Here is a 26,571-nt window from a genome sequence, read left to right as displayed (position 1 = left end):
GAAGGACAGCTATTTAGACTTTGGCCACTAGGCCTTACTATCCTGAACCCCGGGGTAGCCCTACTGACCCTAGCCATTGGGCCATGCTGCCCTGGGAAAAGGGCTACTATTTAGACTTCTGGCACTAGGCCTTATGGTCCTGAAGCCCAGGCTTGCCCTGGTGACTTGGGCTACAGGGCCATACCACCCTAAGGAGCTGATGGGTTATACCCACAACACCATAACACTGACATAAATACTGATGCCTATTGTCTCAGTGGATGTGTGAGATGCTTCACAGTTACTTCAGTTACTGTCAGCAGCTTAATGTTAGAGGTGAATTCTTCTCACCAGTTCTTTTGGTATATAAATTCTGTTGATTTCAAGTGATTAGTCTTGTTCCTAATACCAATGATGTTCCCATTCTAGCGTCCTGGTTTTGTGTGGGGTAAGGAGGTTCTTAAGTTATCCCTGTTTTGGAATGTCTGCCTGTAGATACGTAGATACCTGCTAAAGTATAAGTCATGTTCCTTGAAAACAGCAGTATGACACTGAATGAGTTTCTGGGTTTGGAGATTGAGCTCCATGTATTTTTCATCAGCTGGAATACTACCCATACCTGATACCTACAAAAGAGAATTAGGTCTATAGTTCTGTCTTAAACATATCAAAGGAAATTGGTTGTAGATATGTGGTAATAGTATTCAAAAAACCAAGAATAGAACATAGAAAGCTCCCAGGCCATGTCTTTGAAGTTTGACACAAGAGAGATTCAGGAAACGCTAGCCTATAATGCTCAATTGATGGAAGGCCTACAGGGAGTGAGAGACATTTAAAAATAAGAACATTCAGACTTACAGTGGAATTTAAATGCTAAAATTGAAAATCTTATAAGCTAAATCTTGTTAAGACTTAAACTTTGATATTTCCCAAAGTATCAAGAATATAATGCAACATGTAAATATAGATAGTTTTGTTTCCTGGATGCCAGTGATGTCCAACAGCCAACACCAAAAATCTCCGTTTCTTTTGCTAACTGGAGCCCATTCCATAACAAACAACTTGAATTCTTCATCATTTAAGTATTTTTTACCTTTTTATACTGAGTACAACAAAAAGCAGCAGCAGTAAGTGGACTATTTATGGTAAAATATAATTTAATATTGTTTGTAAAAAATGTTGATTAACATTTACTTAATTTAATTATATTTCTAATTGATTTACCTTTTGTTCCTTACTAGTTTGCACAAACATCTTGTTGAGCATTTAAATGCAGAAATAGTGTTGCACACTATCACGGATGTGAAAATAGCTTTGGAATGGATACGATCAACTTTCCTATACATCAGAGTTTTGAAAAATCCTGTTCATTATGGTTTGTTGCTTTTAAATTGATTAGACTATGATACTGGATTATATGTCATGTCTAAGATAAAGTAGGTTACAGTAAACTACCTGCATTTTTGGCAAGTAATTTTCTGTTAGTGAGAAATGATAAAAAAGATTAGTGTTATTTGTTTTCTCTTGTCTTTTATGGACTGTCATTTCAATAGGGATTGAAGACAATGAAGTTGTTAAAGGTGACCTGGAACATCTTTAGGAAAAAGCATTTCAACCGTGTTAACGTAATTAGCAGGCATTTCAACATATTTTAAACTTGTACTACTTTTTCATTAACAGGTCTGCAAAATTTCAGCCTATGATTACCAACTTCCCACTGTGTTGAGGCATCACAGCACACACAAAGCTGGTGGCATATTACCATTACTTTTCAGCTCTGAGTATTGAGTGTGCCTCCAAGGAAAAGGTAAATCAACTTTTATTTAATATTGAGTGGTTTTTCTTTTTAATATCCTTATTTTATAGAAGATAAAATGAGGATATTAAAATTCAGAAAACTGCTTCATATTGAATAAAAACAGATCTATCTTTTTCCCCCAAAGGCAGATTTTCTGCTTCAGCACTGATCGTACAGGCTGCTGACCCAATCAGCATAAGGCATTCTGTGGTGCTCAGCAAAATGGGATGTCTATGATTGTGATTGTGGAACAGCTGCTTTGTGGCACTGAAAAAGAAAATTAATAATTGGTAAATTTAAATCTTTTTGGTTGACTTTTTCCCAAGTGATAAGTGTTTGGACATTCAGCAGCTGTTAGTAAGGTACTCCTGACTCCTTTATACATATATATATGTCTGTTTACACTTTAAGATATTGTTAATATCATCATACTATTATGTGAAAAGCTATATAAAAATAATACGAAGATTACAATCCCCTGCAAAACCAAGGCCATTATTAGTTAAGACTATTACAATAGATGCCTGTCTCATTGGCACTATCATAATCCAAATAAATTACGTTCACCCAGATTTCAGTGTTTTGTTTCCTAGTTTGGTAGGAAATGGAAACATCACATAAGAAATGCTCTTAACGTTTTGGGAGGAGGGAAATGAGGAAAGCTGCATATTGTTGGAAGAAATTTTTGCTAGGAAATTCTAGCTAGGAAATTTTTTGCTAGGAAGCTGTATCGATGACTTTGAGGAACCCTTGCTCTTGTTTATGGCCGATGACATTTTCAAGACTTATTCTGCAGGATTGCAGATCCCCTGCAGATTCCTTTGAAGGAAGTCAAGGATTAGCATCATAAACTGCTTGATATCCTCCACACGTCCTCTTCCTTCAGAATTGTATTACTGATCAATGAAGCTCTTCTAGACTCTGCAAAAGGGCTCTGACAGACCCGAGCATCCATCCCTCCGACTTGCAAACCTGCCGACAAAAAGTACTACCTTCCAGCGAACGATGCTGAATTTCTATTCTTGCACCCTATCCCAAATTCTCTGGTGGTCAATTTGGTGCAAGAGAGAAGGGCCGTCAATACTAACCCCATGCTAGTCATCCAGACAGGGATTGGAAATGACTAACTTATTTGGACGCAAGGCATATTCATCAGCCGTGCTCCAGTTTTGAATACCTACGAGGCTCTGATGGCTAACTACTTAAACTACTCCAAATTGGAGGATTTCTGTCATGACTTCCTAGAGGCCAAGAAAGAGCAATTCCAGTCCCTAATATTGGAAGTACACCTTCTAGCCCGTATAGCCCTACAAGCCTTGTTAGACTCTGTAGACACTGCTGCCTAATCCATTGCAACTGCTGTGCTCATGAGGCATGCATCATGGCTCCACCTCTCAGGTTTTCATAATGAGGTACAAACCATTGTGGAAGACTTAACTTCTTGGAGCACACAGACGATTCCCTACACTCCTGTAAAGACTCCCTAGCTACCCTCCAAACTCTCGGCATTTACACGCCTGTGCCAAAGAGACATCCAGGAAAGTACCACCTCCCCCCTTACTCTTGATCACCGCAATATACTTCTCAATGTATGACACCCAGGGCTGAAAACAAAGGCCTCCCTCCAAGTGTAAACAACCTACTCTGCTCTGGTTAGGCCTCAGCTGGAGTATTGTGTCCAGTTCTGGGCGCCACATTTCAGGAAGGATGTGGACAAACTGGAGAGAGTCCAGAGAAGAGCAACAAGAATGATTAAAGGTCTTGAGAACATGACCTATGAAGGAAGGCTGAAAGAATTGGGTTTGTTTAGTTTGGAAAAGAGAAGACTGAGAGGGGACATGATAGCAGTTTTCAGGTATCTAAAAGGGTGTCATAAGGAGGAGGGAGAAAACTTGTTCACCTTAGCCTCTAAGGATAGAACAAGAAGCAATGGGCTTAAACTGCAGCAAGGGAGGTCTAGGTTGGACATTAGGAAAAAGTTCCTAACTGTCAGGGTGGTTAAACACTGGAATAAATTGCCTAGGGAGGTTGTGGAATCTCCATCTCTGGAGATATGTAAGAGTAGGTTAGATAAATGTCTATCAGGGATGGTCTAGACAGTATTTGGTCCTGCCATGCGGGCAGGGGACTGGACTCGATGACCTCTCGAGGTCCCTTCCAGTCCTAGAATCTATGAATCTACTCCTCAGGGGGCTACCTCTCACACCCCCCTACTGAAGCAACAATTTTGAAAGACCTTGAGGCCCCAAGAAGCGCCCCCCTCTTCCAGTCATTCCCACCATCTTTGAGGTCCCACCAGTTTGGTGACCGACAAGCTCTGTTTCTCCCATCATGGAGACTAATCACCTCAGACAGGTGGGTTCTAGAGATAATTAAGGAAGGATATTCTATCCCCTTCATATCTATCCCACCCTGCCACCGCCCACTTCCTATCCCTCTTCAGGGACCCCCTCACAAACCCATTCTAGAGGGAGAAATAAATTATCTTCTGCAACTGGAAGCCATAGAACTGGTCCCTTTCCAACACAGGGGACAGGGTTTCTACTCCCATTATTTCCTCATCCAGAAGAAATCTGGCAGCTGGCAACACATCCTGGACCTTCGCAATCTAAACAAGTTCGTCAAACTGCAACACTTCAAGGTGGCTACCTCTCCACTATTATCCCAGCACTGGAACAGGAGGACAGGTTCTCTGTCCGTGACCTCCAAGACACATACTTTTATATCGCAATTCACTCTGCCCACAGATGATTTTTCCAATTCATCATGGGCAACAACCACTACCAGTAGAAGGTACTGCCTTTCGAACTATCGACTGCCCCTTTGGTGTTCTTCAAGGTCCTGGCAGTAATCGCAGCCTACCTAAGGAAACAAGGTATCATCATCTTTCCATACTCGAACAACTGTCTCCTCAAGACCCCAGCTGAGACCGACATTCTCCGAGCCGTCTACAACAATGAACTTGTTTACAAAGCTAGGCCTCCTCATGAACCTAGAAAAGTCCACTTTAATGCCAGTACAACACCTGGAATTCATCGATGCATAATTGGACACCATACAAGCCAGAGCCTTTCTACCGCCTCACAGATTCTTGGTCATACTAGATCTGATATCCAATGTGTGGGGTCTGCCCCCAGATCTCTGCCAGGACATGCCTCCAACTTCTAGGCCACATGGCAGAGGCCACTTTCATGATCAGGCACGCAAAACTACACATGTGATGTCTTCAGGCATGGCTCTATACAATATATCACCCCAACAAACACAGCCTCCACAAACTCTTATCCATGCAAATAAGAGTCAAGGACTCACTGCTTTGGTGGACTCAGCCCTACAATGTCTGTGTTGGAGTTCGTTTCCTCCAACCACCACCGACCATGATTCTAACAACAGATTCCTCCCTAATCAGTTGTGTCCCCTAATCACACAGTGCAGGGCAGATGGTTGTTAACAAAATCCACGGTACACATCAACCTCCTAGAACTACGAGTGGTCCACGATGCCTGACGACATTTCCTCCCTCTCCTTGAACGTCACACCATCAGAGTCATGACAAACAATCTCGCCTGTATGTTTTACATCAACAGACAAGGCGGAGCATGTTCCCACTCTTTTGCTCAGAGGCACTCAAATTGTGGAACTGGTGTATCCAGCACAACATTACCAGTTCAGCAGCATACCTCCCCGGATACCAGAATACCACTGCAGACACATTGAGCCAGAGATTCTTCCTTCAGCCCATCTACAATTGATGGGGATGTCCTATCATAGATCTTCTTGCTACACCGCAAAACACCCATTGCCCTCAATTCTGTTCCAGAGCAGGACTCGGACCCGGATCGCTGGGAGATGCATTCTTTATCGCATATAGTACACCACTCCTCTGTGCCTTCTCTCCATTTCCCCTCCTATTCCAGATACTTCACAATATACAGGAGGACCAAGCTCACATCATTCTTATAGCTCCAACATGGCAACAACATGTTTGGTATATTTATCTCCTTCACATGATAGAATGCCAACCGATCGCTCTCTGTCCAATACCACAGTTCCTTTTCACAGGATGTATCCTCCATCCCAATCCAGAGATGCTCCCCTTCAAAGCTTGTCTCCTCCATTGTTCCAGGATTCAGAAATAACCTGTTTGGATGCAGTGAGATACTTTTGAGTGGCAGGCGTGACACAACTAGATGCACTATTCCATTCGAATACACCATGATCAGCTTCAAAAATGGAACTTTGAGGACCACACCCTGAAAGAAATCTTTCCCAAACCCCACTTCTGGCCTTCAAACACCCATCCAACCTCATCAAGCTCATCATCAGAAGCAAGCTCCGCGCAGTCAAGGAAACACCACCTGAAAGCACCAGATCCTACTAGAACAACAGATGCAAAACCTGCAGACGCATCACCATGGCTGTGATGATCAATATTCCCCCAATACACCTTTCAAGATCAATTGGTTCTACATATAAGGGTTAGCTCAGTGGTTTGAGCATTGGCCTGCTAAACCCAGGGTTGTGAGTTCAATCCTTGAGGGGGCCACTTAGGGATCTGGGGCAAAAAATCAAGTACTTGGTCCTGCTAGTGAAGGCAGGGAGCTGGACTCAGTGACCTTTTGGGGTCCCTTCCAGCTCTATGAGATAGGTATATCTCCATATATCTCCATATATTTTATTTATTTATTTATTTATCACAATATGTGGTGTACCTGATCCAGTTTATCAAATGCCCCAACAACAACTATGTGAGTGAAACCAGCCAATCACTTTGCTCTCAAATGAACTCTCAAAGAAAAATTATAAAAGACAAAAACACCCTATCACATGTGAGTAAACACTTAAGTGAACACTCTGTGTCTGACCCCTCAGGCCTCATCATCAAAGGAAACCTGCACAACACCTTCAAAAGATGAGCCTGGAAACTTTAATTCATAACTCTGCTGGACGCTAAAAATCATGGACTTAACAAAGGCATTGGTTTTATGGCTTATTACAATTTTTAATGCACTCTGCTGCCTACTAACCCTCCTTTGTTCTAAAACTGGTGAGGTGTTCAGTGCCATCTTCATTTGAAGTGGTCTCCTACAACATTAATCTGAACAATCTGTCCAGCCTTGTATGTAGCTGTGACACTCTGGTTACCATTTCCTGACCTGAATAAGGAAGATCTCTGTGAAGCTCAAAAGCTTGTCCTCTCTACCAGCAGAAGTCAAGCCAATAAAATATATTATCTCATCCACCTTCTCTCTCATATCTAGGACCAACACAGTTACAACAACACTGCAAACTTAAAATGGATACTATTTCATATATATGCAGAAGTTGGTCCAATAAAAGATATTACCTCACCCACTTCGTGCCTTCATTTTAAGTGTCAATTAGTATGAAAGGTACAACCATTGTACTGAAATTGACATTTTTTACAGTCAGTAAATTGTTTTGGTAGACAGTAATGTTGAAAATTAAATGCATGATTGTATTAATTTAAAAGGCCTTTTTTCCTTTTCCTGCAGGTTTTTCGCCTGGACTAGACACAGTTGGAATTGAAGCAAAATTACAAGGTCAGTGCCTTTTCACCTTTCTGAGTACAACATGACATTTTGAGCCAGATTCTTCCACCATATCTGAATAGCTCCATTCATTTCCGTGGAACTACTGATGGAGCAAGATACTATTCAGTGTGATTAAGGTTGGCTGAATCTAGCCTTTTGTGAATTGTTAAAGCAACACTATTACTTTCAAGTATCAGAGAGGTAGCCATGTTAGTCTGAATCTGTAAAAAGCGACAAAGAGTCCTGTGGCATCTTATAGACTAACAGACGTCTGTTAGTCTATAAGGTGCCACAGGACTCTTTGTCGCTTTTTACTATTACTTTCATTTAACTTACATGCTATTCCATATTGTAAATACTGGACTTTCCAAATATGATTCTTTTACGAAAAAACAGATTTCATAATATGGAGAAACAATAAATACTCCTCTTCCCAAGTTCTTACCCACATGCATAGGTATGTATATCCTGCTTCTTGTATATCCTACTCATAAATCAAACTTTGGATACAGTAAGAGTCATTTCATTTTGAATGCTTTTCATTTTCCTTCCTTTCCCTCCATTGATTTGTCATTTGATTTAATTTCTTTTCACATTCCTTCAAAATTTGCTCTACAGAAATTTAATATCACATTTCCTCTTTCCACAAAACTTAAATACCTGCAGCTTGCCCAAAAGCAATTTAAAAACTGCATGCTTGATGCACGTGGGGCAGCAGTAGTAGAGACTATGTGCGGGGGAACTTCATACTGCCTTGTATTATAGAAAACTTTGCATCAGGCCTCATAACTCCCTGAGGAAGGTGGGAGGAGAATTTTGTACAGGTCAAGGGCATGGTATTTTATGGCCAGTGGGAGTGTATCCAGTGAGCTATAGGAGGGCCTTATATGCTATTCTTTCATGTTACCTATATTGGTGACTATGATCAGGGGCGGCTCTATGTTTTTTGCCGGCCCAAGCACGGCAGTCAGGTGGCCTTTGGCGGTGTTTCTGCGGGTGATCTGCCGGTCCCGCGCCTTCGCCGTACCCGCCGCCGAATTGCCACCAAAACTGTGGGACCTGCGGACCTCCCGCAGGCATGCCGCCGAAGGCTGCCTGACTACCGCCCTCATGGCGACCAGCACGCCGCCCCCCGCGGCTTGCCACCCCAGGCACGCGCTTGCTGCGCTGGTGCCTGGAGCCACCCCTGGTTGTGATTTGGCTATGTATACAGTCTGGCTGGTTTAGACTGAGGATTCCATTCCCCAGGACCATGAGATTTTTGACATGGAGCAAAGCCCTTCAATGCATATTCTGCTCTATTGCTAAAGATTTAGCATTTATTGCTTGATTTATTCATTCTGTTTATGTATGCCAGGAGAAATCTTACACATCTTGCAAGATTTGTATGCATAAAGTGTTCCATAACTTATTTAGTCATACCTCAAATCTATTTGATTTATTAGGTCTTCTAAGAATTATTTTGCTATGCTAAAGTTGTTCTAAGCTTGGTTATACATTTATTCATATAGCAAATAGATAAAGCAATGCCAAGAAGTAAGATAAGATAATTCAATCAAGCAATTAAGGGACCCCTTGTATGCTGTATTGTTAAAACGGACATGTAGCATCTGACTTTGCAAATACAAAAAGATCAATTATATTCTTCAGTTCTCAGGTTTTTATAGAATAGTCTTTAACTATTACTTAAAGAATTTTTAAGAAGATGATTTTGTTATGGCTTGAACATAAAATAATTATTTACTTTAAGGCTCTTTAAATATTAAAATTACTTCTCAATTTATGACAATACTATCAAATTTCCCAGATGAAACTCAACAGTTTAGGGGTCAGCCCCTCCCGTCTTTAAATGATAAAAACAAATATGCTATGCTTTCTTTCATACTGTCTCCAATATAAGAATGATATGAAATGCAAAATAGGTATGGTAATAGAACATTACTTGCCAAGATTTTAACCGCACAGATCTAGAAATTCACCTTTATTATTCTAACAGATATTGTAACTCAGCCCTCTTGCACATATGCAGTATTTTGTAGTAATGTATATTCTGTTAATTATAATTATCTTCATATATATGTGTATGTATATGTATATATAGTGTGTATACAATGTGGATGATTTGTGGTTGCTATGGGAACTACAACGTTGAGTTTCTTGACATATTTGCATTGAAAAATTTCAACATTGTATTAATGTCATTTTTGCACTTAATTTTCTTGGTTTCGAAAGAGATAAGAACAAAGGAAACACTTTGATCATCATCATCATTCAAATATCCACTGCTAGTGACTACATAGGTTTATTTGAATTTGTAACCATTGAAATAAATGCAGGCACAGTTACTATAACGTACATATACCATTAAAAACTCAATCACACGTGCATTTGAATAGCCATGCCTTGCTATGTCGTTAAAAATTAGTGAAAATATTGTATTGTGTTGGATGATTACTAGTGGACTCAACCTTTTCAGAGCTTAAGTTGACATTTTAAACTTCTCACATCTAGTTTCTTTCACACTTTCTACAATTTTAAAGTGAGGTTGGTTGGTTGGTTTTCGTTGAATGTATAGTTGAGCTTTGAGCCTGCCCCAGTGAATTTAGTAAGAATTTTTGCCACTGACTTCAATGGGAAAAGGATCGTGTGCTTAGGCCTTCTGTTGAGTTAAGTGGAGTTACTCTGGCTTTACACTGTTCTAACTTAGACCATAATCTTTTCCTTAGTATATACAAAAATATTGTATCTTTTTCCTGCATGTTCGAAAAATTAATTTCTCTTTTCAAACTCTGGACAGAATTGTGTTTGAAGAATTTGAACAATTTGTCATCTCTTGATTTGATCAAGATGGATGAAGAATTTAATTTCAAACCTACAGGTAACATTTACTTCATAATATAATTTAGACTATAGTATTGAAAACGTATTTTTAAAATATTTTTATAAGTTTTAAACATTATTCTTGGTATGCATTTATCATAAGACATACTAAGAGGCACAGAGATTGTGCAGTGAACAGAAAACCATTCAGGAGAAAGGTTGTCCTCAGGTACATCTGTGTACCTCCAGTGGAGTTCTACAGATGTAGCTGAGGGCAGAATTTGGCCCATAATGAACATATTCCGTATTTTATTATCTGAGCTGAATTTAATTTAGCAAATGATAGAAGTTGTATTCTTAGGACCATATACTGATCTGGATCCCTGTGCAAATCCTCCTATTAAATCACTGGAAATTCTGCTGCAGATCAAAAGATGGCCTGGTGACAGTGATCTATGTATAATAGTATAAGGAAAATAAAAATGCAGTTCTGTTGCTTAGAAGAAGCAAGTACCCTACACCTTCTCTTTAAAAAATGCACTAAATATTTTTAATCTTCATCTACAGAGACTGGGAAACTAATGGCTTGGTACTATATTGCATTTGATACAGTGAAACAGTTTTCCACAATTAATGGAACAGAAACTTTATCTGAACTGGTAATATAATTTTCCTAAGAATATATATCTATATCTATATATACATCTGTAAGTTTAAAACAGAATTGAAGACAGTTTATATTGTTTTTCCTTACACCAAAAAATTATGAAGTTCAAGATGTATAAGATGTATGCAGTATGATTTTTTTCAAGGGTTTTAGTCTCTGAGATCTTCCAATTGTCCCATCTTTTACTCTTCTCAGTTACGTAGCACTGAGTCATCTTACCCTTCTGAATGAAGGAATTCTGAAGCAATTCTGATTATATATAACATACTATATTGTCTTGTGCTGTTACTTCCATTATATCTTACTACTAACAACAATTGCATGAAAACAGGATCTGTTAAACAATGTTAAATTGTTACAGATCACAATGATATCCGGCTGCATTGAATTTTCAGATGTCAAGTTAAGAATAAATGAGAAGAAAATATTGAACACTTTGAATAAAGACAAGAACAGGATAACTATCAGGTACAAAAAAATCAATGAATTAATGTTCAGAAAGAAAGTATAATTTTTAGTTAAAGTGAATAGCAAAAAATCAGTATGTTTTATTATACAGATTTCCAATGGAAGGGAAGATAAAAACAAGAGAAATGAAAATAAACTGGTAAATATTTTGTCTTCTCTCATTGGCTTGAAAATTAAAAGCCCTGATCCAAACTCCTATTGACTTCATTGTGTGCAGGCCTTTAGATGCCAAACAATGTTGCTTTTATCTTGAACTTGCCTTTGTTTTTCAATGGAGTCTTTGACTCTTGTTTTATTATATTTTGTTTACTAATATTTTTTATATACTAAGAAATATTTCTTTTTCAGTCTTATTCAGGCTCAATTAGGATGCATTCCTATTCAAGACTTCACTTTGACACAAGATATAGGCAAAATTTTCAGGCATGGCGTAAGAGTTACTAAATGTATGTTAAAATTTAATGCATTTTGATATATTTAATAATAAACTGTATTATATTATTAAATATATTTTTTCTTTTGTAGGGTTATCTGACTTTCTGGCATCACGTAAAAACAATTTCCCTGCATTATTAAACTCTTTGATTTTAGCTAAGTGTTTCAGGTGCAAACTGTGGGAAAACTCTCTGCATGTATCCAAACAGCTAGAAAAAATTGGTAGGTACCAGAAAGAAGCAGTAATTATAATAGTGTGTCAAAGTTCATCATTAACTTCACTGTAAACTTTTAGAAGATCTGTTTTCTGGACTAAATAAGTCTTCCAACTTTTCATTTGCCAGAATCATGGTAGAAAAGACTGTTGCAAAGATGATTAGTTGACAGACCAGTACAAATTCTTTCAGAATCAGTAAATTATTAACTGGATTAGTAACTAGAATGAAAACGTTGATCTAGGAATAACAACAAAAATACACTAGAGAAAACATTTAAGGAACTTTTTCCAGAGATTTAACAGTATCAGATTCATGTTTATAAAGAAAATTGAACTATCCGTTGGCAGAAACAACTGATATTTGAACTTTTAATTAATCTTTTTGTAATTTGTGATGTACCCTGCAAAATATTGAATTTCTGCTGCTTTGCTGATAATGTACACAATCCTGTCCTATTACATTACTGTTTTGCTCAATGGTAGACAGTCTTTTAATTGAAAATTCACACACAGGGCACTTTCAAGGATGACATAATTGTGACGAATGTAGTATGTTAATGATGTCTGAGACAGGCTTTAAAATAACTTATTTATTTACCTAACAACAGGAGATTACATACAAAATAAATACAGGACTGATGCTGCTGTAATCTAATCTTGCCGCCTGAGTCTGTGCAGCTGCTTCTTGGTGCTGTGTGGGAGACAGGAATAGTGGTACTGCATAGAGTCCTACAGAATGTGTAGCAACTTCCTGCTACAGTTTTAGCTCTTTAGGACACACCTTCTCTTTTTTAAAAAAATCACCATATTCTCTAACTGAACAAATTCTAACAGTGATTTAACTTAACATTTTTAATGTTGTTTTTACAATATCAGCCAATCTAATTAATCTTCAGCACTTTTCTGTATCTGCAGTATTGGGGGTTTTAGGCATGTCTATGTCTTAAACAGTCAGTTCACTCTCTTTGAAATAGTCTGAAACACAGTCGATCCATTACACTTTTTGGGGCTTCTCGTGATTTTTCACATTGCAACTGTGTTGCTCTATAATTGAGTAGTGCTTAATAAATTGCCTTTTTCCCTTCACTCTACAGAGTCCACATTCTTCAAATCTGTTTTCTTGTGGGTATCAAGAACTAGATCAGGGGTCGGCAACATTTGGCATGCGGCTCGCCAGGGTAAGCACCCTGGCGGGCCGGGCCAGTTTATTTACCTGCTGACGCGGCAGGTTCGGCCGATCGCGGCCCCCACTCGCCGCGATTCGCCGTCCCGGGCCAATGGGGGCAGCGGGAAGCAGCAACCAGCACATTGCTCGCCCGCGCCGCTTCCCACCGCCCCCATTGGCCTGGGACGGCGAACCGCGACGAGTGGGGGCCGCGATCGGCCGAACCTGCCGCGTCAGCAGGTAAATAAACTGGCCCGGCCCGCCAGGGTGCTTACCCTGGCGAGCCACGTGCCAAACGTTGCCGACCCCTGAACTAGATGATGTACTGAATTTCATAAGTTTTAGCCAGATCTATTAATTCTTGTATTCTTGAATTGTGGTCCATTGCAGTCCTTGAAATTCCATAACATGCAAATACAGACTTAGTGATCACAGTTGAAGCTGTGGTATCTTGAAGTATCAATCTAGAAAGTGGTTAAAATAGTCCATTATGATCAGGTGATCATGTCTGGTGGGCAAACAAATCCATTCCGACTTTGCCTTCGAGTATTGTAGGTTGTTCATGTGGTGTCATGTTTCTTTCCCATTGTGTATCTCTGTATTTCAGGCAGGTTCCACACTTGCTTATTATTTCATCCATATCACTGTTTATATGTAGCCAGAATATTACTTCTGCTCTTTTTTTTTTAATTAATCATTCCAAGGAGTTTTTGGTGTGGGACTTAATTCTCATGTACAATAAGGTCCCTTTACAACGCACTGGGAGTGGGAGTAAATGTACTTTTTAAAGGGGCCCTCATATAAATGAGAATCAGGTCCATATTCTTTCCAGTATTTTTCTTCTTATGACTATGGAAATTGTTTTTGTACATTTCATGAATACTCCCAAAATCAATGAGAGGTTCATTTTTATATGGTGAATATTCATGTGGGGAAATGTTGAGTCCATCCAGTACTTAGAGCATGTATTACTGCTTGTATTGTTTCATCCTTAGCTGTTTCTCTTTCCTGCTAATCTTTTATTTGTGGCAAAAGGGCACGTGGTGCTTTTATCGGGTTCACATGAACTGGTAACTGCTTATTCTAGATCAACTATTTGGAAGGTAGTAAAGGGAACATATGCTTTTGATGGCATCTATTTGGGAGGTGGCAAAGAGAACATATGCTCTTGACAGTCTGCAATTACTAGATGATGTCCTGTCCAGAACTACAGGATTAAACTATACTTTTGTACTTTCATGGTCTGTCTACACTGCAATAAAACACCTGCAGCTAGCCCGTGTCAGCTGACTCAGGTTCGGGCTGCAGGGCTAAAAATTGCAGTGTAGATGTTGGGGCTTGGACTGGAGCAGGTCACAGATGCTGGGCTCCAGCCCGAGTACCAACATCTTCACTGCAATTTACAGTCCTGCAGCCTGAGCCTTATGAGCCCAAGTCAGCTGCCATGGGCCAGCTGTGGGTGTTTTATTCCAGTGTAGACATATACACAGAAGTAACTTCTGTATTCTTCTCAAAGTCCTTTCTTGTGTGTTGTATTCAGTGGGTTAAGGTCAATTTCAGCTTTTCAGCTACAGTTGTACAGAAAATTGTGAACTTTGTACAGCTATATAAAAAGCCCACATCTTTCTCTTTTGGTTTCCTCTTGTATGTTTTTCTGCTGCTGTCATAGCTCTTGCAGCATATTTTATTGACAGCCATTCATTTTCATGCCTCTGTAGTAGTGGTAGGGTGACCAGATGTCCCGATTTTATAGGGCCAGTCCCGATTTTTGGGTCTTTTTCTTATATAGGCTCCTATTACCCCCCACCCCCCGTCCCGATTTTTCATATTTGCTGTCTGGTCATCCTAAGTAGTAGAGCTCCCAGGTTCCTTTTGAAGGTACTCTTTTGGTGGGTCAAACAATTGCTGAATTAGAGTTGATATCAATACTTTCTTCAAATTCTTGAATTCTTTCATGCTCTGGCAGCTAACTCAATCTTTTATCTTCATGAAGTGAGGTGAGTTATTCTAACTACATAGTTGGGTGTGAATTTACTGACATAATTCGACATGCATTGTGGTCTTGGATTTATTTATTTTTATTAAATTTTTGGGTCTCTGTATGTCAGTGTTGCATAAATCTTAGAAACTTCAAGCTTTGTGGTCAATTTATCTCCTAAATATGTGATTTTTTTAATTGATTTTTTTTAATTGACACGTGGCCTTGTTCAATTTAGGACTGTTCTAAATACTTCTTGCATTTTCTAGTATCCTCCACATTTCTCCCTGATGTTCAGCAGAAATGCTGCTCCAGGCTATTATATCAAATGCCAAGTTTCTCCTCACTTCTTCTGGCAGGCAGGATTATGACCAATCACCATCCAGGGTTTTTTCACCTCTTCTGTTTCTTCAGTTTTTTAGCTGCTTCACCCAGAGTATTATGCAAAAAGGCAACTTCTATATCTGCATCTTGTTCTATTTGTCTCCCAACCGGAGAATGAAAAAGAAAAAGGGGGAAAAAACATATCCTTATAGTAACGTTTTTTCCTTCCTTTTTTGACAGAATCTCCAACTACTTCAGGTAGGCAGTGGCTAAAGCAAGTTCAGGAGCTGTGACAAACAAAATTAGTCAGCTAGTCAGCTTCCTTAAAGGGGGATGAAGGCTCACCTAAGAGGGTAGAGACATTTGCTGAAGTAACAGCAAACTAATAAAGTGATTGATGCAGACTCTGGGGCTGGAAAAGACAGCCTGCACAAAGTTATCACAAAGCGGGAGAAGAAGAGGTCTGTTAGGAAGAGAGGCTCTCCCTAAGTCAGACCTGGAAGAAGTGCTTCAGTACTTCATTGAGGGAAGTGATCTCAACAGGCCCCTTCCTTTACTCTTACCTATGAAGTTCTTGACACAAACAATGAGTCCTCCTTGACTGCTAAATCTTACCAGGAGACTAACCTTTCCTCCCAGAAGTTATCTAAAAAGGCTTGAAGGCTTCTAAGTTGCTGAAGGCTTCTAAGTTGCTTATTCTGAGCCTTCTTTCACTGTTCCTAGAAAATTATTTATGATGAATGCCGATACTTGTTGTTCTAGTGCTGGTCCCTATGTGAATTCCACACATGGGTATGCATGCGTACCATGCGCCCAAGTCCAGAGATTTTAACAAGCTGTGTCTGTTGCCTTGCACATGTGCAGTAGGTCTCCTTGTGCTCCCGAGTGAGGGTATAAGAAGCGTGTGGGTCAATGCCCCCCAGTTCCTTGTTACCACTGCATGGCTTGATGCAGAATCCGTAGTCCTCGCTTCAGTTTTTCAAAGAACCTGTAAATAAAATTGTAAATAGTTATTCTTCCTAGATTTAATAAAGTTATAGTTTTAGTGTAGCTTCCTTCCCAGACTGGGGATTCCCTCCCCACAATCTGGGACTATGCCCAGAGTCCTGGGCTTCAAAAACTGCGTCTTCTGCCCTAGATCCTTCTCTGTTACCGATAAACAGCAACACTGTCTCCACTGTCTGAGTGAGACACATATTTCTGCAAAGTGCAGTACTTGTCACTTGTTTCCACCAATGGCTTGTAGAGCCTGTGAGCTTCACTTTAGGAAACACTTGATGGAGAAGGCCATGAGGCCCCTTTCCAGTCTGGGCCAGGGAGACATGAATAGGAGCGGAGCTTTTGGTTTCTAAGCCCAAAGACCCTTCAGGTCTTCCCATGAGAGTAAGGGACACTGTTATGGGCACAAGGGCAGATCCCCATTGAGGTCTATCCATAAGAGACATGGTCCTTTCCTGAGCCCATCAAAGTCAGGTGCCTTCACACGCAGACCCCAAGAAACTGGCTCTGCTAAAACCTCCTAGATTGCAGGGTAAAGTGTGTAGGAAGGATCTGACATTTCCATCTGTGATTCTGTCACCAAAGCATAAGGACTGTTATCTGCCGGTTCCATCTACAGGTGCAGGTCTGGACTTCTTGGTTCCGACTCGTCCACCCAAAGAATATACCTTACCCAGGGACACACTGTTATTGTTGGTGCCGACCCCTGGGACCCGTTGCAAACCAGGACACACACAGACCTACATGGCACCGGCGGATATCTTTCTTTTCTACTTGCAGTCCCCCTGTCTTCTCTGGCCCAGCCTTCCTAAGGGTCCTCCAGAACAAAAATGCAGTGCTCTACACAGGATAGGATCACCTACATCGATGGGCGCATATACATTCCACCGAGGTGCCCCCGGCTAGAAGGGCTCTATCTTTGCCATGACCCTCCATTGACAGGCCATTTTGGCCACCTTAAGACTTCCACACGCCTTCCCATTTCTTCTGGTGGCCCCGTAGGCAAACTGAAGTCCAGGACCATGTTGACTCTTGTGGCCTGTGTGCTCACACCAGGATGCCCCAGTACTCCAGAGACCCCGGGCCTCAATCACCCTGGACTCCATAGTGCAATTCCCTTCCTTTGGCCACAAGTCGCCTTAACTGTTGTAGACCAATTGATAAAAATGGCGCATTTCATCCACTGTATCGGCCTAACCTCTGCTGAAACAATGGCTCGACTCCTAGCAGTTCATGTGATCCATCTTCATGGGCTTTCAGACTGTAGCACTTTGGACCAAGGCTCTCAATTGGTCTTACGCATTTGGCATAAAGCCCTCTGGCTAATGGATGTTCACACTTTTACTTCCTCCATGTACCACTACCAGACAGATGGGCAGAGAGAGAGGGTGAACTAAGTATTAGAGCAATACCTATGGTGCTTGGTCAACTACCATCAAGATAACTAGTTGTCCCTCCTTTTTTATGCCAAGTTCTCATACAACAACGCTGATTGTGCCTTCTTTGCAAATTATGGGTTCCAACCTCGCTTTCACCTGGCCTTATCAGCAGCCTCCATGAACCCAGCAGCTGGTGACTGAAACCAACAAATTCACCATATCCAGGAGAAACTTAAGGACCACCTTGAAGATGTGAAAAGGAACTACAAGCAGTATGCGGCTGTTGACTCCAGGAAGGCCCAGCTCTCATGGTGGGTCAAAAGGTCTGGCTTGCAGCAAAACACCTCTGTATGAACAGGCCATCCCTCAAGCTAGACCACCAGTTCCTCAGACCCTTCCAGGTTTGTAAGCAAATCAACCCTGTTACAGTCAAATGGCAGCTTCCTCAATCTCTTGAAAGTTATCCAGTTTTCCATGTATCCTTCCCGAAGCATTACACAGAGGGACCCCTTTCTTGATTGATCCCAACAGCTGCCCCCACCAGTCCAGGTCCAAGGGCATTTAATCCATGCTATCCTGACTCTAAGCTGAAGAGGGGGAGACTGTACTACCTAATCAATTGGGAAGGCTAGGGTCCAGAAGAAAACTCCTGGGAACCTGCTACCCATGTCCATATCCATGCCCCTGACCTGCTAAAAAGTTTTCATCAAGACCCCTCAGATAAACCAGGCTCAGTGCCCATCTCAAGGAAGGATGCCTCTGAAGAAGGTGATGATGCACAGATACAGGGACTAGAACCCAGGTCTTCAGAATGTAAGACAGCTGACATTCTCACTGCCATCAGGGGGCCCTGCAGAGCCATAGTCAGGAAGCACTATGGAGACCCTGAGTGGCAGTAGCCTGCGGCCCTCTGATTGGTCAGCCACCTTATTTAACCCCGGTGATTGCCCCAGGAAATTGTCTGGGAAGCCACACAGACTTTGGGCCTGCTGCAATTCCAGACCTCACCTTGTCTCCTGATTTCTGGTCTCGAATCCCAGCCTGACCCTTGCTCTTGCCTCCTGACTCTAGCCTGGTAGTACCTCTGATATCCAGGATCTGACTCCAGCCTTACTCTGACCCTGATTCCTGCCTCTCAATTCCGGCCTTGTACTACCTATGGTCTCCAATCCCGGTCTGACTTTGATCCTGACTCTTCGTATTGAACCTAGCTCCAGCGATTTCCTCCGACCCCTGTTCACTGATTACCCACCCTGATGTGTGGACCTCAGCCCAGTTGTGACCTCTAGACCAGACCACCTATGCCCTGGTCCCTTACAACACATTTGCTAGACATGCACTAATCCAGGCCTCTGCTGCGGATTCAGCAATGGTATCTGCAGTACTGCAAGCATCTTTGCTGCCTGCTTCCTCACATCCACCTCCAGTCTGATCACAGCTTGCCCATCATCCACATGTGGAATACACATAGGGACCAGGACTTGAGGAAGAAATGGAGGTTATGTACTGTAACTGGAAATTCTTTGACATGTGTGTTCACTATCTATAGTTCACTACCCGTCCTCCATCCCCTCTGCTTTGGATCTGATTAGATTTGCAGTAAGAAGAGGAACTGAAGGGGCAACGACCTGCACTGCCTTGCTTGGGAGAATGAGGAGACCTACTGCACACAGGGCCGGCTCTAGGCACCAGCGTTCCAAGCATGTGCTTGGGGCGTCAGTTTTCAAGGGGCGGCATCCAGCTCTTTGGGGCAGCACTTTTCAAGGGGCGGCACTCCGGCCTTTTTGTTGTTGTTGTTTTTGCTTCGGCAGCGGCATTCCGGCTTTTTTTTTTTTTTTTTGCTTGGGGTGGCAAAAAACCTGGAGCCGGCCCTGACTGCACATGTGTGGGCCAACAGACACTGCTTGTTAAAATCTCGCACTTGGGCATATAGTGTGCAGCTTGTGTAACCATGTGTTGAATAGAGATAGGACCACACATCTCAAAGAACTTCCAATTACAGTAAGTAACCTCCATTTCTTCCAAGTAGACTTTTCTGTCTAAGTTATTTGTATTCATTCCAGTGAGTCATAGTTCCAAGAAGGAATTTCCTGATTTGGAATCTAAGTGCTGACTCCCATACCCCACAAGGGGAGACTGAGGAATTGGGAATACTTGTAGAGGCATGTTTTTTTTTTTTTTTTTTTTTTTTGCAGAATTCCCTGCTAGCTTATCCTTTAGTCCAATAGATCACAGAGACTGCCTGTTCTTTTCCTGATTCTAATCAGGTGTTTTGCTAAATCTGTTCAGGGATTGTGTATTCTCCCAGAAGATTTTGGAGACAAGTGGCTCTCCCTAGAGTGGATTTTAGTTACATCTTGCTCAAAAAAAGATAGACTTCACAGGGATTTCTAGCATATGCTTAAAGGATCCCTTGGGTAGTCAACAGGAGTCTCTTGCATGAAAACTTATTTTATTTCAGTGCCATGCTGTTTATTCATTTGTGTGTCCACATTAGTTATTTGCTGACTGTCGGAGTTTTTCCTGTGTAAAGCCTGCAGGAATTGGCCCTTGATCTGCCTTTCTTTGATTCTATAACTTAGTAAAAGACATTGTCACTTTCAAATGTTTTATACTTCATTTTATTGCTTTTATGTTTTGTTTATACTGTTGTATAAATTGAACTAAACTGTATTAAATTTTCTGGCCACTTGAAGAGAAATAAAATTGACTATTGTTGAAAAGAAAACATTGACCACCTCTTGAAAAAATGCTAGATAAAAGACCTCTTGTTAAAATTAGTTATGCTTTATATTTATTTGCCATAATGCAATTGTTGAAAGTAATAATTTGGAATTAGGAATTCCATATAAAAATATTACAACATTTTTCATTTTTTACAGGTGTAACACTATCAAATGCAATGGTAAATGCAGGTCTGACATCATTTAAAAAAATTGAAGATGCAAATGCAAGGGAGCTTGAATTGGTATTTAAAATTTTATATGCCTATTTATATAAGGAAATGCTAATGTTTAATACTTAATAAGTTATAGACTCCAATGTTTTAAGTGGTTTATTCTTGTACAGTATCACACTAGATTAAAGAAATATGCAATTATCTGACAGAGGTAGTTGATTCTTTTCCTGAAGTTGGTTAAGTTGATGTTTTGCTTCAATTATAAGTTACATCTTAATTTTACTGACATTTTTGTATTACCATATGGGGGAAGAGAGATTCACCCTAGAACTTTCCACTAACTAAAAGAATAATAGCTCAAATTCAGGAATTTCATCATTATCCTTTTAGTAGCGGAAAGTCGTAGAATGAAATCCTGGCCCCACTGAAGTCAATGGCAAAACTCCCATTGAACATGGGTGAGGCCAGGATCTCACTGCTGGTGCGGAAAGACGTGGGATTAAATTTTTCTGGGCTCCTGATGCACAATTTCTTTGGCATTTCTGGTTTTTAAGTGTGATAGCATCCTCTCCCCACAGTGTGTAAGGTGCTCTTTCAGATCTCCAAATGTTGTGGGCTTCATTAATACTCTTGTTTTGCATTTGGGAATTTGTTAGATCTTAATTTGCCTTCTCTGCCTGTTTCTCTCCCCCCCCCCCCGCCCCCAGTTTCTTGTGTTTCATCATTTAATACATTAAAGTTTAGGACAACATAGTATAGATTCCTAATGTAGGCACTAGAGGCAGCTTTTTGAGGTCTGGCTCTACTCTGGAGAGGAGCAACAGTTTGAAGCATTTCTGGCTTTTTGGTTAGGTTGCTATTCAGGTTACCATTGCAGGTAGGGAGATAGGAATCTTATATTTGGTTTGTTTTTTTTAATGACTCAGATGGCCTTACTTAGTTCCTTGTCCTTGGTTTTAAATTTCTCTCATATGTAGTTTTTATATTATGATAAAATAATAGTAAAGTTGGAATGTCAAGTACTCCAAAGTTAGAAAATGCCAGAATTAAGATTTCCTGTGCAACCTTAATTTGGCTCCCTTTTGTTTATGCTTTATGATACAATATTTAATTATATGATCACATATTACTTTCTCCGCAGAATCCCTGCCACATTCAGTGCGGTGCTGCCTAGCTAAGGCAGGTTAGTCCCTATCTTTTCTGACAGCAGTCTGCGCCCCGGAAGCGGCCAACAGCAGGTCCGGCTCCTAGGCAGGGGGACCACAGGGCTCTGCGTGCGGCCCCGGCCCCAAGCACCGGCTCTGCACTCCCATTGGCTGGTTCCCAGTCAATGGGAACTGGGGGAACGGTGCCTGCAGGCAAGAGCCGTGTGGAGCCGCTTGCACTCGTCCACCTAGGAGCCGGACCTGCTGGTGGCCGCTTCCGGAGCGCACGCAGTCTGTGGTGCCAGAACAGGCAGGAAGCCTGCCTTAGCACCGCCGCTGACCGGGAGCCGCCCGAGGTAACCCTGTGCCCCAATCTCCTACCCCAGCTCTGAGCCCCCCCCAAACCTGGAGCCCCTTCCTGCACCCCAAACCCCTCATCCCCAGCCCCAGGCCAGAGCCTGAACCCCCAGCCCAGAGCCCTGACCCCCTGCCTCACCCCAACCCCCTGCCCCAGCCCAGAGCCCCCTCCCACACCCCAAACCCCTCATCCCCAGCTCCGTTGGGTCACGGGCATTTTCTTAAACTGGGTCACCAGAAAAAAGTTTTAAAACCACTTTTCTAGACCATACCCTCCACTACACAGCCCTGATTCAGTCCAGAGGAAGTCCCTCCTGTGCACTGAATGAGGCAGGGGTCTCAAGGAAAAGATATGTGGTTATGTAATCTGAGACCATATCGTGAACCATATGCACAAGAGTGCCAAATTAAGATGGCAAAAGCTAACTTTGTGTGTGCTTGATTTTGCAATCTTTTTGTTCTTTTAACATAGTTTTTGTGTGTAATTTCTTAGATTTTTTAAAAAAGCAAATTGAAAAAACAAATACCATCACGTGTCTTCATATTGACATCCAAATGGTTCAGCAGCAGGGTTAGAACCTCTAGATCCCCAGCACTGACCTCTGTTACTGAAGCCAACACAGTAAATGATAGCAAGAGTAGGTTATCGTCTGCTATGTGGACCAACCCTAGAGAGGGATAAGACACATTTTACCAGTATTTCATAGATATTTGCTCTCTTCAATTCTCCTTGCCTATTCAGTCCCAGTCTCCACACCTCAGGCTTCTTGTCTCAATCTCCTTGCTCAGCCAGTCCCTGCCTTCCCTCCCTCCAGCTCTTAGTCCCAGGCTCCAATTAGTCCAACGCTTTCCCCAGATCCCAGTGTCAACCCACAACACCCGGTCACTGTTTCTCTCTCCCCTTCCCCCACTTGCAGTTTCAGTGTCACCAAGCTCCTTGTCACAATCTACTCCTTTCCTTCCCCCTGGTCTGGCGCTTGTTCTTTCCACATTCAAGTCAGGCAGCTTCCTCTCCCAGCACAGGGTCCTTGAGTGCCCATGGGAGGCAAGCTCTATGCTTTCAGTTTTGGTGCCTGACTCCCTCCCTCCTCCCTCCCCCCCCTCCCCCCCCCCCCCCCCCCCCGGCCCTGGCCCATAGCAGACAGGAGCAGCAATTACAGAAAAAGCCTTATTTCACTCCTGTATTCCTGTGTTTAGGCATGCTCTGTTGCTCTTTGGGCATGGTGCATGCCTAGTTTGAACAGCACTGGGAGCTGTGAGGGGATGGAGGCTGCATGCTCATTGAGGATGGACTATTCAGAGATTTTAGCTACTAAACTTTAAGAAGTCTCTACTGAGCATGTGAGAACTGAGATTTTTCAAAGGTTTATAATTTGACCAAGTATGGATGGGTTTTCACATGAACAGCAAAATGCACATTCCTAATACAAAGGCCACTCTTGCCAAATGTCAATTCCCTACTCCAAAGTCTGGGGGTGATAGAGCTTCTCAAAGAAAAAGTCACCAGAATTCTTTTGACATTGCAAAACAATGCTTTTTTTCCCTAACCTCATTCTTGGAAGAAGCTGAACAGTTTTAGCTGAAACATTCACCGTCCTGCCCAAAAAGATCAGCCTGTGACACTGAAAAATGGAAAATTTCAGCCTGATGGTTAAAGTTTGACAGAGTTTTAAGTGGCTGAAAATAGTGTCTTATAATTGGAAATGTCAGGAAACTTTAATAGGTAGTGCTACCAGCCTATAACATTAGGATAATATACATTTCCTTAGGGCAGAGGTTCTCAAACTATGGTCCGTGGACCACCAGTGGTCCGTGAACTCCATGCGGGTGGTCCGCAGATAGTTCCCTCTAAGGTGCGTGCCTGGGCGGCCGCACACAAAACAATGAAGGGCCACCCACCTAATTAGTAGAGCTGCGCAGGCATGGCTCCACAAATTAGGTGCCTGTACCCTGGAGAAGACGCACATGTAAGGTGAGGTGGTGGCCTTGGGGGGAATCAGGGGTAGGTGGTACGGGGCACTGGGGTGAGAAGAGGGGGTGGGGGAAATTTGGGATGTGCAGGGCTGTAGCTGCCAGGGAGAGATGGCCCTCCTTCCCAGCTCAGGGGCTGCCACACGGGGGAGAAAGGGCACATCCATCATAGAATCATAGATTATAGGACTGGAAGGGACCTCGAGAGGTCATCGAGTCCAGTCCCCTGCCCGCATGGCAGGACCAATTACTGTCTAGACCATCCCTGATAGACATTTATCTAACCTACTCTTAAATATCTCCAGAGACGGAGATTCCACAACCTCCCTAGGCAATTTGTTCCAGTGGTTAACCACCCTGACAGTTAGGAACTTTTTCCTAATGTCCAACCTAGACCTCCCTTGCTGCAGTTTAAACCCATTGTTTCTGGTTCTATCCTTAGAGGCTAAGATGAACAAGTTCTCTCCCTCCTCCTCATGACACCCTTTTAGATACCTGAAAACTGCTATCATGTCCCCTCTCAGTCTTCTCTTCTCCAAACTAAACAAACCCAGTTCTTTCAGCCTTCCTTCATAGGTCATGTTCTCAAGACCTTTAATCATTCTTGTTGCCCTTCTCTGGACCCTCTCCAATTTCTCCACATCTTTTTTAAAATGCGGCGCCCAGAACTGGACACAATACTCCAGCTGAGGCCTAACCAGAGCAGAGTAGAGCGGAAGAATGACTTCTCGTGTCTTGCTCACAACACACCTGTTAATGCATCCCAGAATCATGTTTGCTTTTTTTGCAACAGCATCACACTGTTGACTCATATTTAGCTTGTGGTCCACTATAACCCCTAGATCCCTTTCTGCCGTACTCCTTCCTAGACAGTCTTTTCCCATTCTGTATGTGTGAAATTGATTTTTCCTTCCTAAGTGGAGCACTTTGCATTTGTCTTTGTTAAACTTCATCCTGTTTAACTCAGACCATTTCTCCAATTTGTCCAGATCATTTTGAATTATGACCCTGTCCTCCAAAGTAGTTGCAATCCCTCCCAGTTTGGTATCATCCGCAAACTTAATAAGCGTACTTTCTATGCCAATATCTAAGTCGTTGATGAAGATATTGAACAGAGCCGGTCCCAAAACAGACCCCTGCGGAACCCCACTCGTTACGCCTTTCCAGCAGGATTGGGAACCATTAATAACAACTCTCTGAGTACGGTTATCTCTGAGTACAGTTATGCACCCACCTTATAGTAGCCCCATCTAATTTGTATTTGCCTAGTTTATCGATAAGAATATCATGCGAGACCGTATCAAATGCCTTACTAAAGTCTAGGTATACCACACCCACCGCTTCACCCTTATCCACAAGGCTCGTTATTCTATCAAAGAAAGCTATCAGATTGGTTTGACATGATTTGTTCTTCACAAATCCATGCTGGCTGTTCCCTATCACCTTACCACCTTCCAAGTGTTTGCAGATGATTTCCTTAATTACTTGCTCCATTATCTTCCCTGGCACAGAAGTTAAACTAACTGGTCTGTAGTTACCTGGGTTGTTTTTATTTCCCTTTTTATAGATGGGCACTATATTTGCCCTTTTCCAGTCTTCTGGAATCTCTCCCGTCTCCCATGACTTTCCAAAGATAATAGCTAGAGGCTCAGATACCTCCTCTATTAGCTCCTTGAGTATTCTAGGATGCATTTCATCAGGCCCGGGTGACTTGCAGGCATCTAACTTTTCTAAGTGATTTTTAACTTGTTCTTTTTTTATTTTATCCGCTAAACCTACCCCCTTCCCATTAGCATTCGCTATGTTAGGCATTGCTTCAGACTTCTCGGTGAAGACCGAAACAAAGAAGTCATTAAGCATCTCTGCCATTTCCAAGTTTCCTGTTACTGGAAACTTCTCCCTCTTCACTAAGCAGTGGGCCTACCCTGTCTTTGGTCTTCCTCTTGCTTCTAATGTGTTGATAAAAAGTCTTCTTGTTTCCTTTTATTCCCGTAGCTAGTTTGAGCTCATTTTGTGCCTTTGCCTTTCTAATCTTGCCCCTGCATTCCTGTGTTGTTTGCCTATATTCATCCTTTGTAATCTGTCCTAGTTTCCATTTTTTATATGACTCCTTTTTATTTTTTAGATCGTGCAAGATCTCGTGGTTAAGCCAAGGTGGTCTTTTGCCACATTTTCTATCTTTCCTAACCAGCGGAATATCTTGCTTTTGGGCCCTTAATAGTGTCCCTTTGAAAAACTGCCAACTCTCCTCAGTTGTTTTTCCCCTCAGTCTTGAGTCCCATGGGACCTTACCTATCAGCTCTCTGAGCTTCCCAAAATCTGCCTTCCTGAAATCCATTGTCTCTATTTTGCTGTTCTCCCTTCTACCCTTCGTTAGAATTGCAAACTCTATGATTTCATGATCACTTTCACCCA

General features: G+C 41.9%; 1 protein-coding gene across 1 annotated transcript in view; it reads left to right on the top strand.

Annotated features, from left to right (window-relative positions):
- HFM1 (helicase for meiosis 1) overlaps positions 1–26,571 on the top strand; it is a 98,793-nt gene that overhangs the window by 59,283 nt on the left and 12,939 nt on the right. Inside the window, exons 18-26 of the mRNA XM_065554242.1 lie at positions 1,221–1,354; positions 7,294–7,341; positions 10,130–10,210; positions 10,720–10,811; positions 11,181–11,287; positions 11,379–11,426; positions 11,636–11,733; positions 11,813–11,944; positions 20,667–20,752. Coding sequence (XP_065410314.1) covers positions 1,221–1,354; positions 7,294–7,341; positions 10,130–10,210; positions 10,720–10,811; positions 11,181–11,287; positions 11,379–11,426; positions 11,636–11,733; positions 11,813–11,944; positions 20,667–20,752 — 826 coding nt within the window. The remainder of the gene's footprint in view (positions 1–1,220; positions 1,355–7,293; positions 7,342–10,129; positions 10,211–10,719; positions 10,812–11,180; positions 11,288–11,378; positions 11,427–11,635; positions 11,734–11,812; positions 11,945–20,666; positions 20,753–26,571) is intronic.

The sequence above is a fragment of the Chrysemys picta genome, chromosome 8 (assembly GCF_011386835.1).
Source record: "Chrysemys picta bellii isolate R12L10 chromosome 8, ASM1138683v2, whole genome shotgun sequence".
Lineage (NCBI taxonomy): Eukaryota > Metazoa > Chordata > Testudines > Emydidae > Chrysemys > Chrysemys picta.
This window is presented reverse-complemented; position numbering and strand designations above follow the sequence as displayed.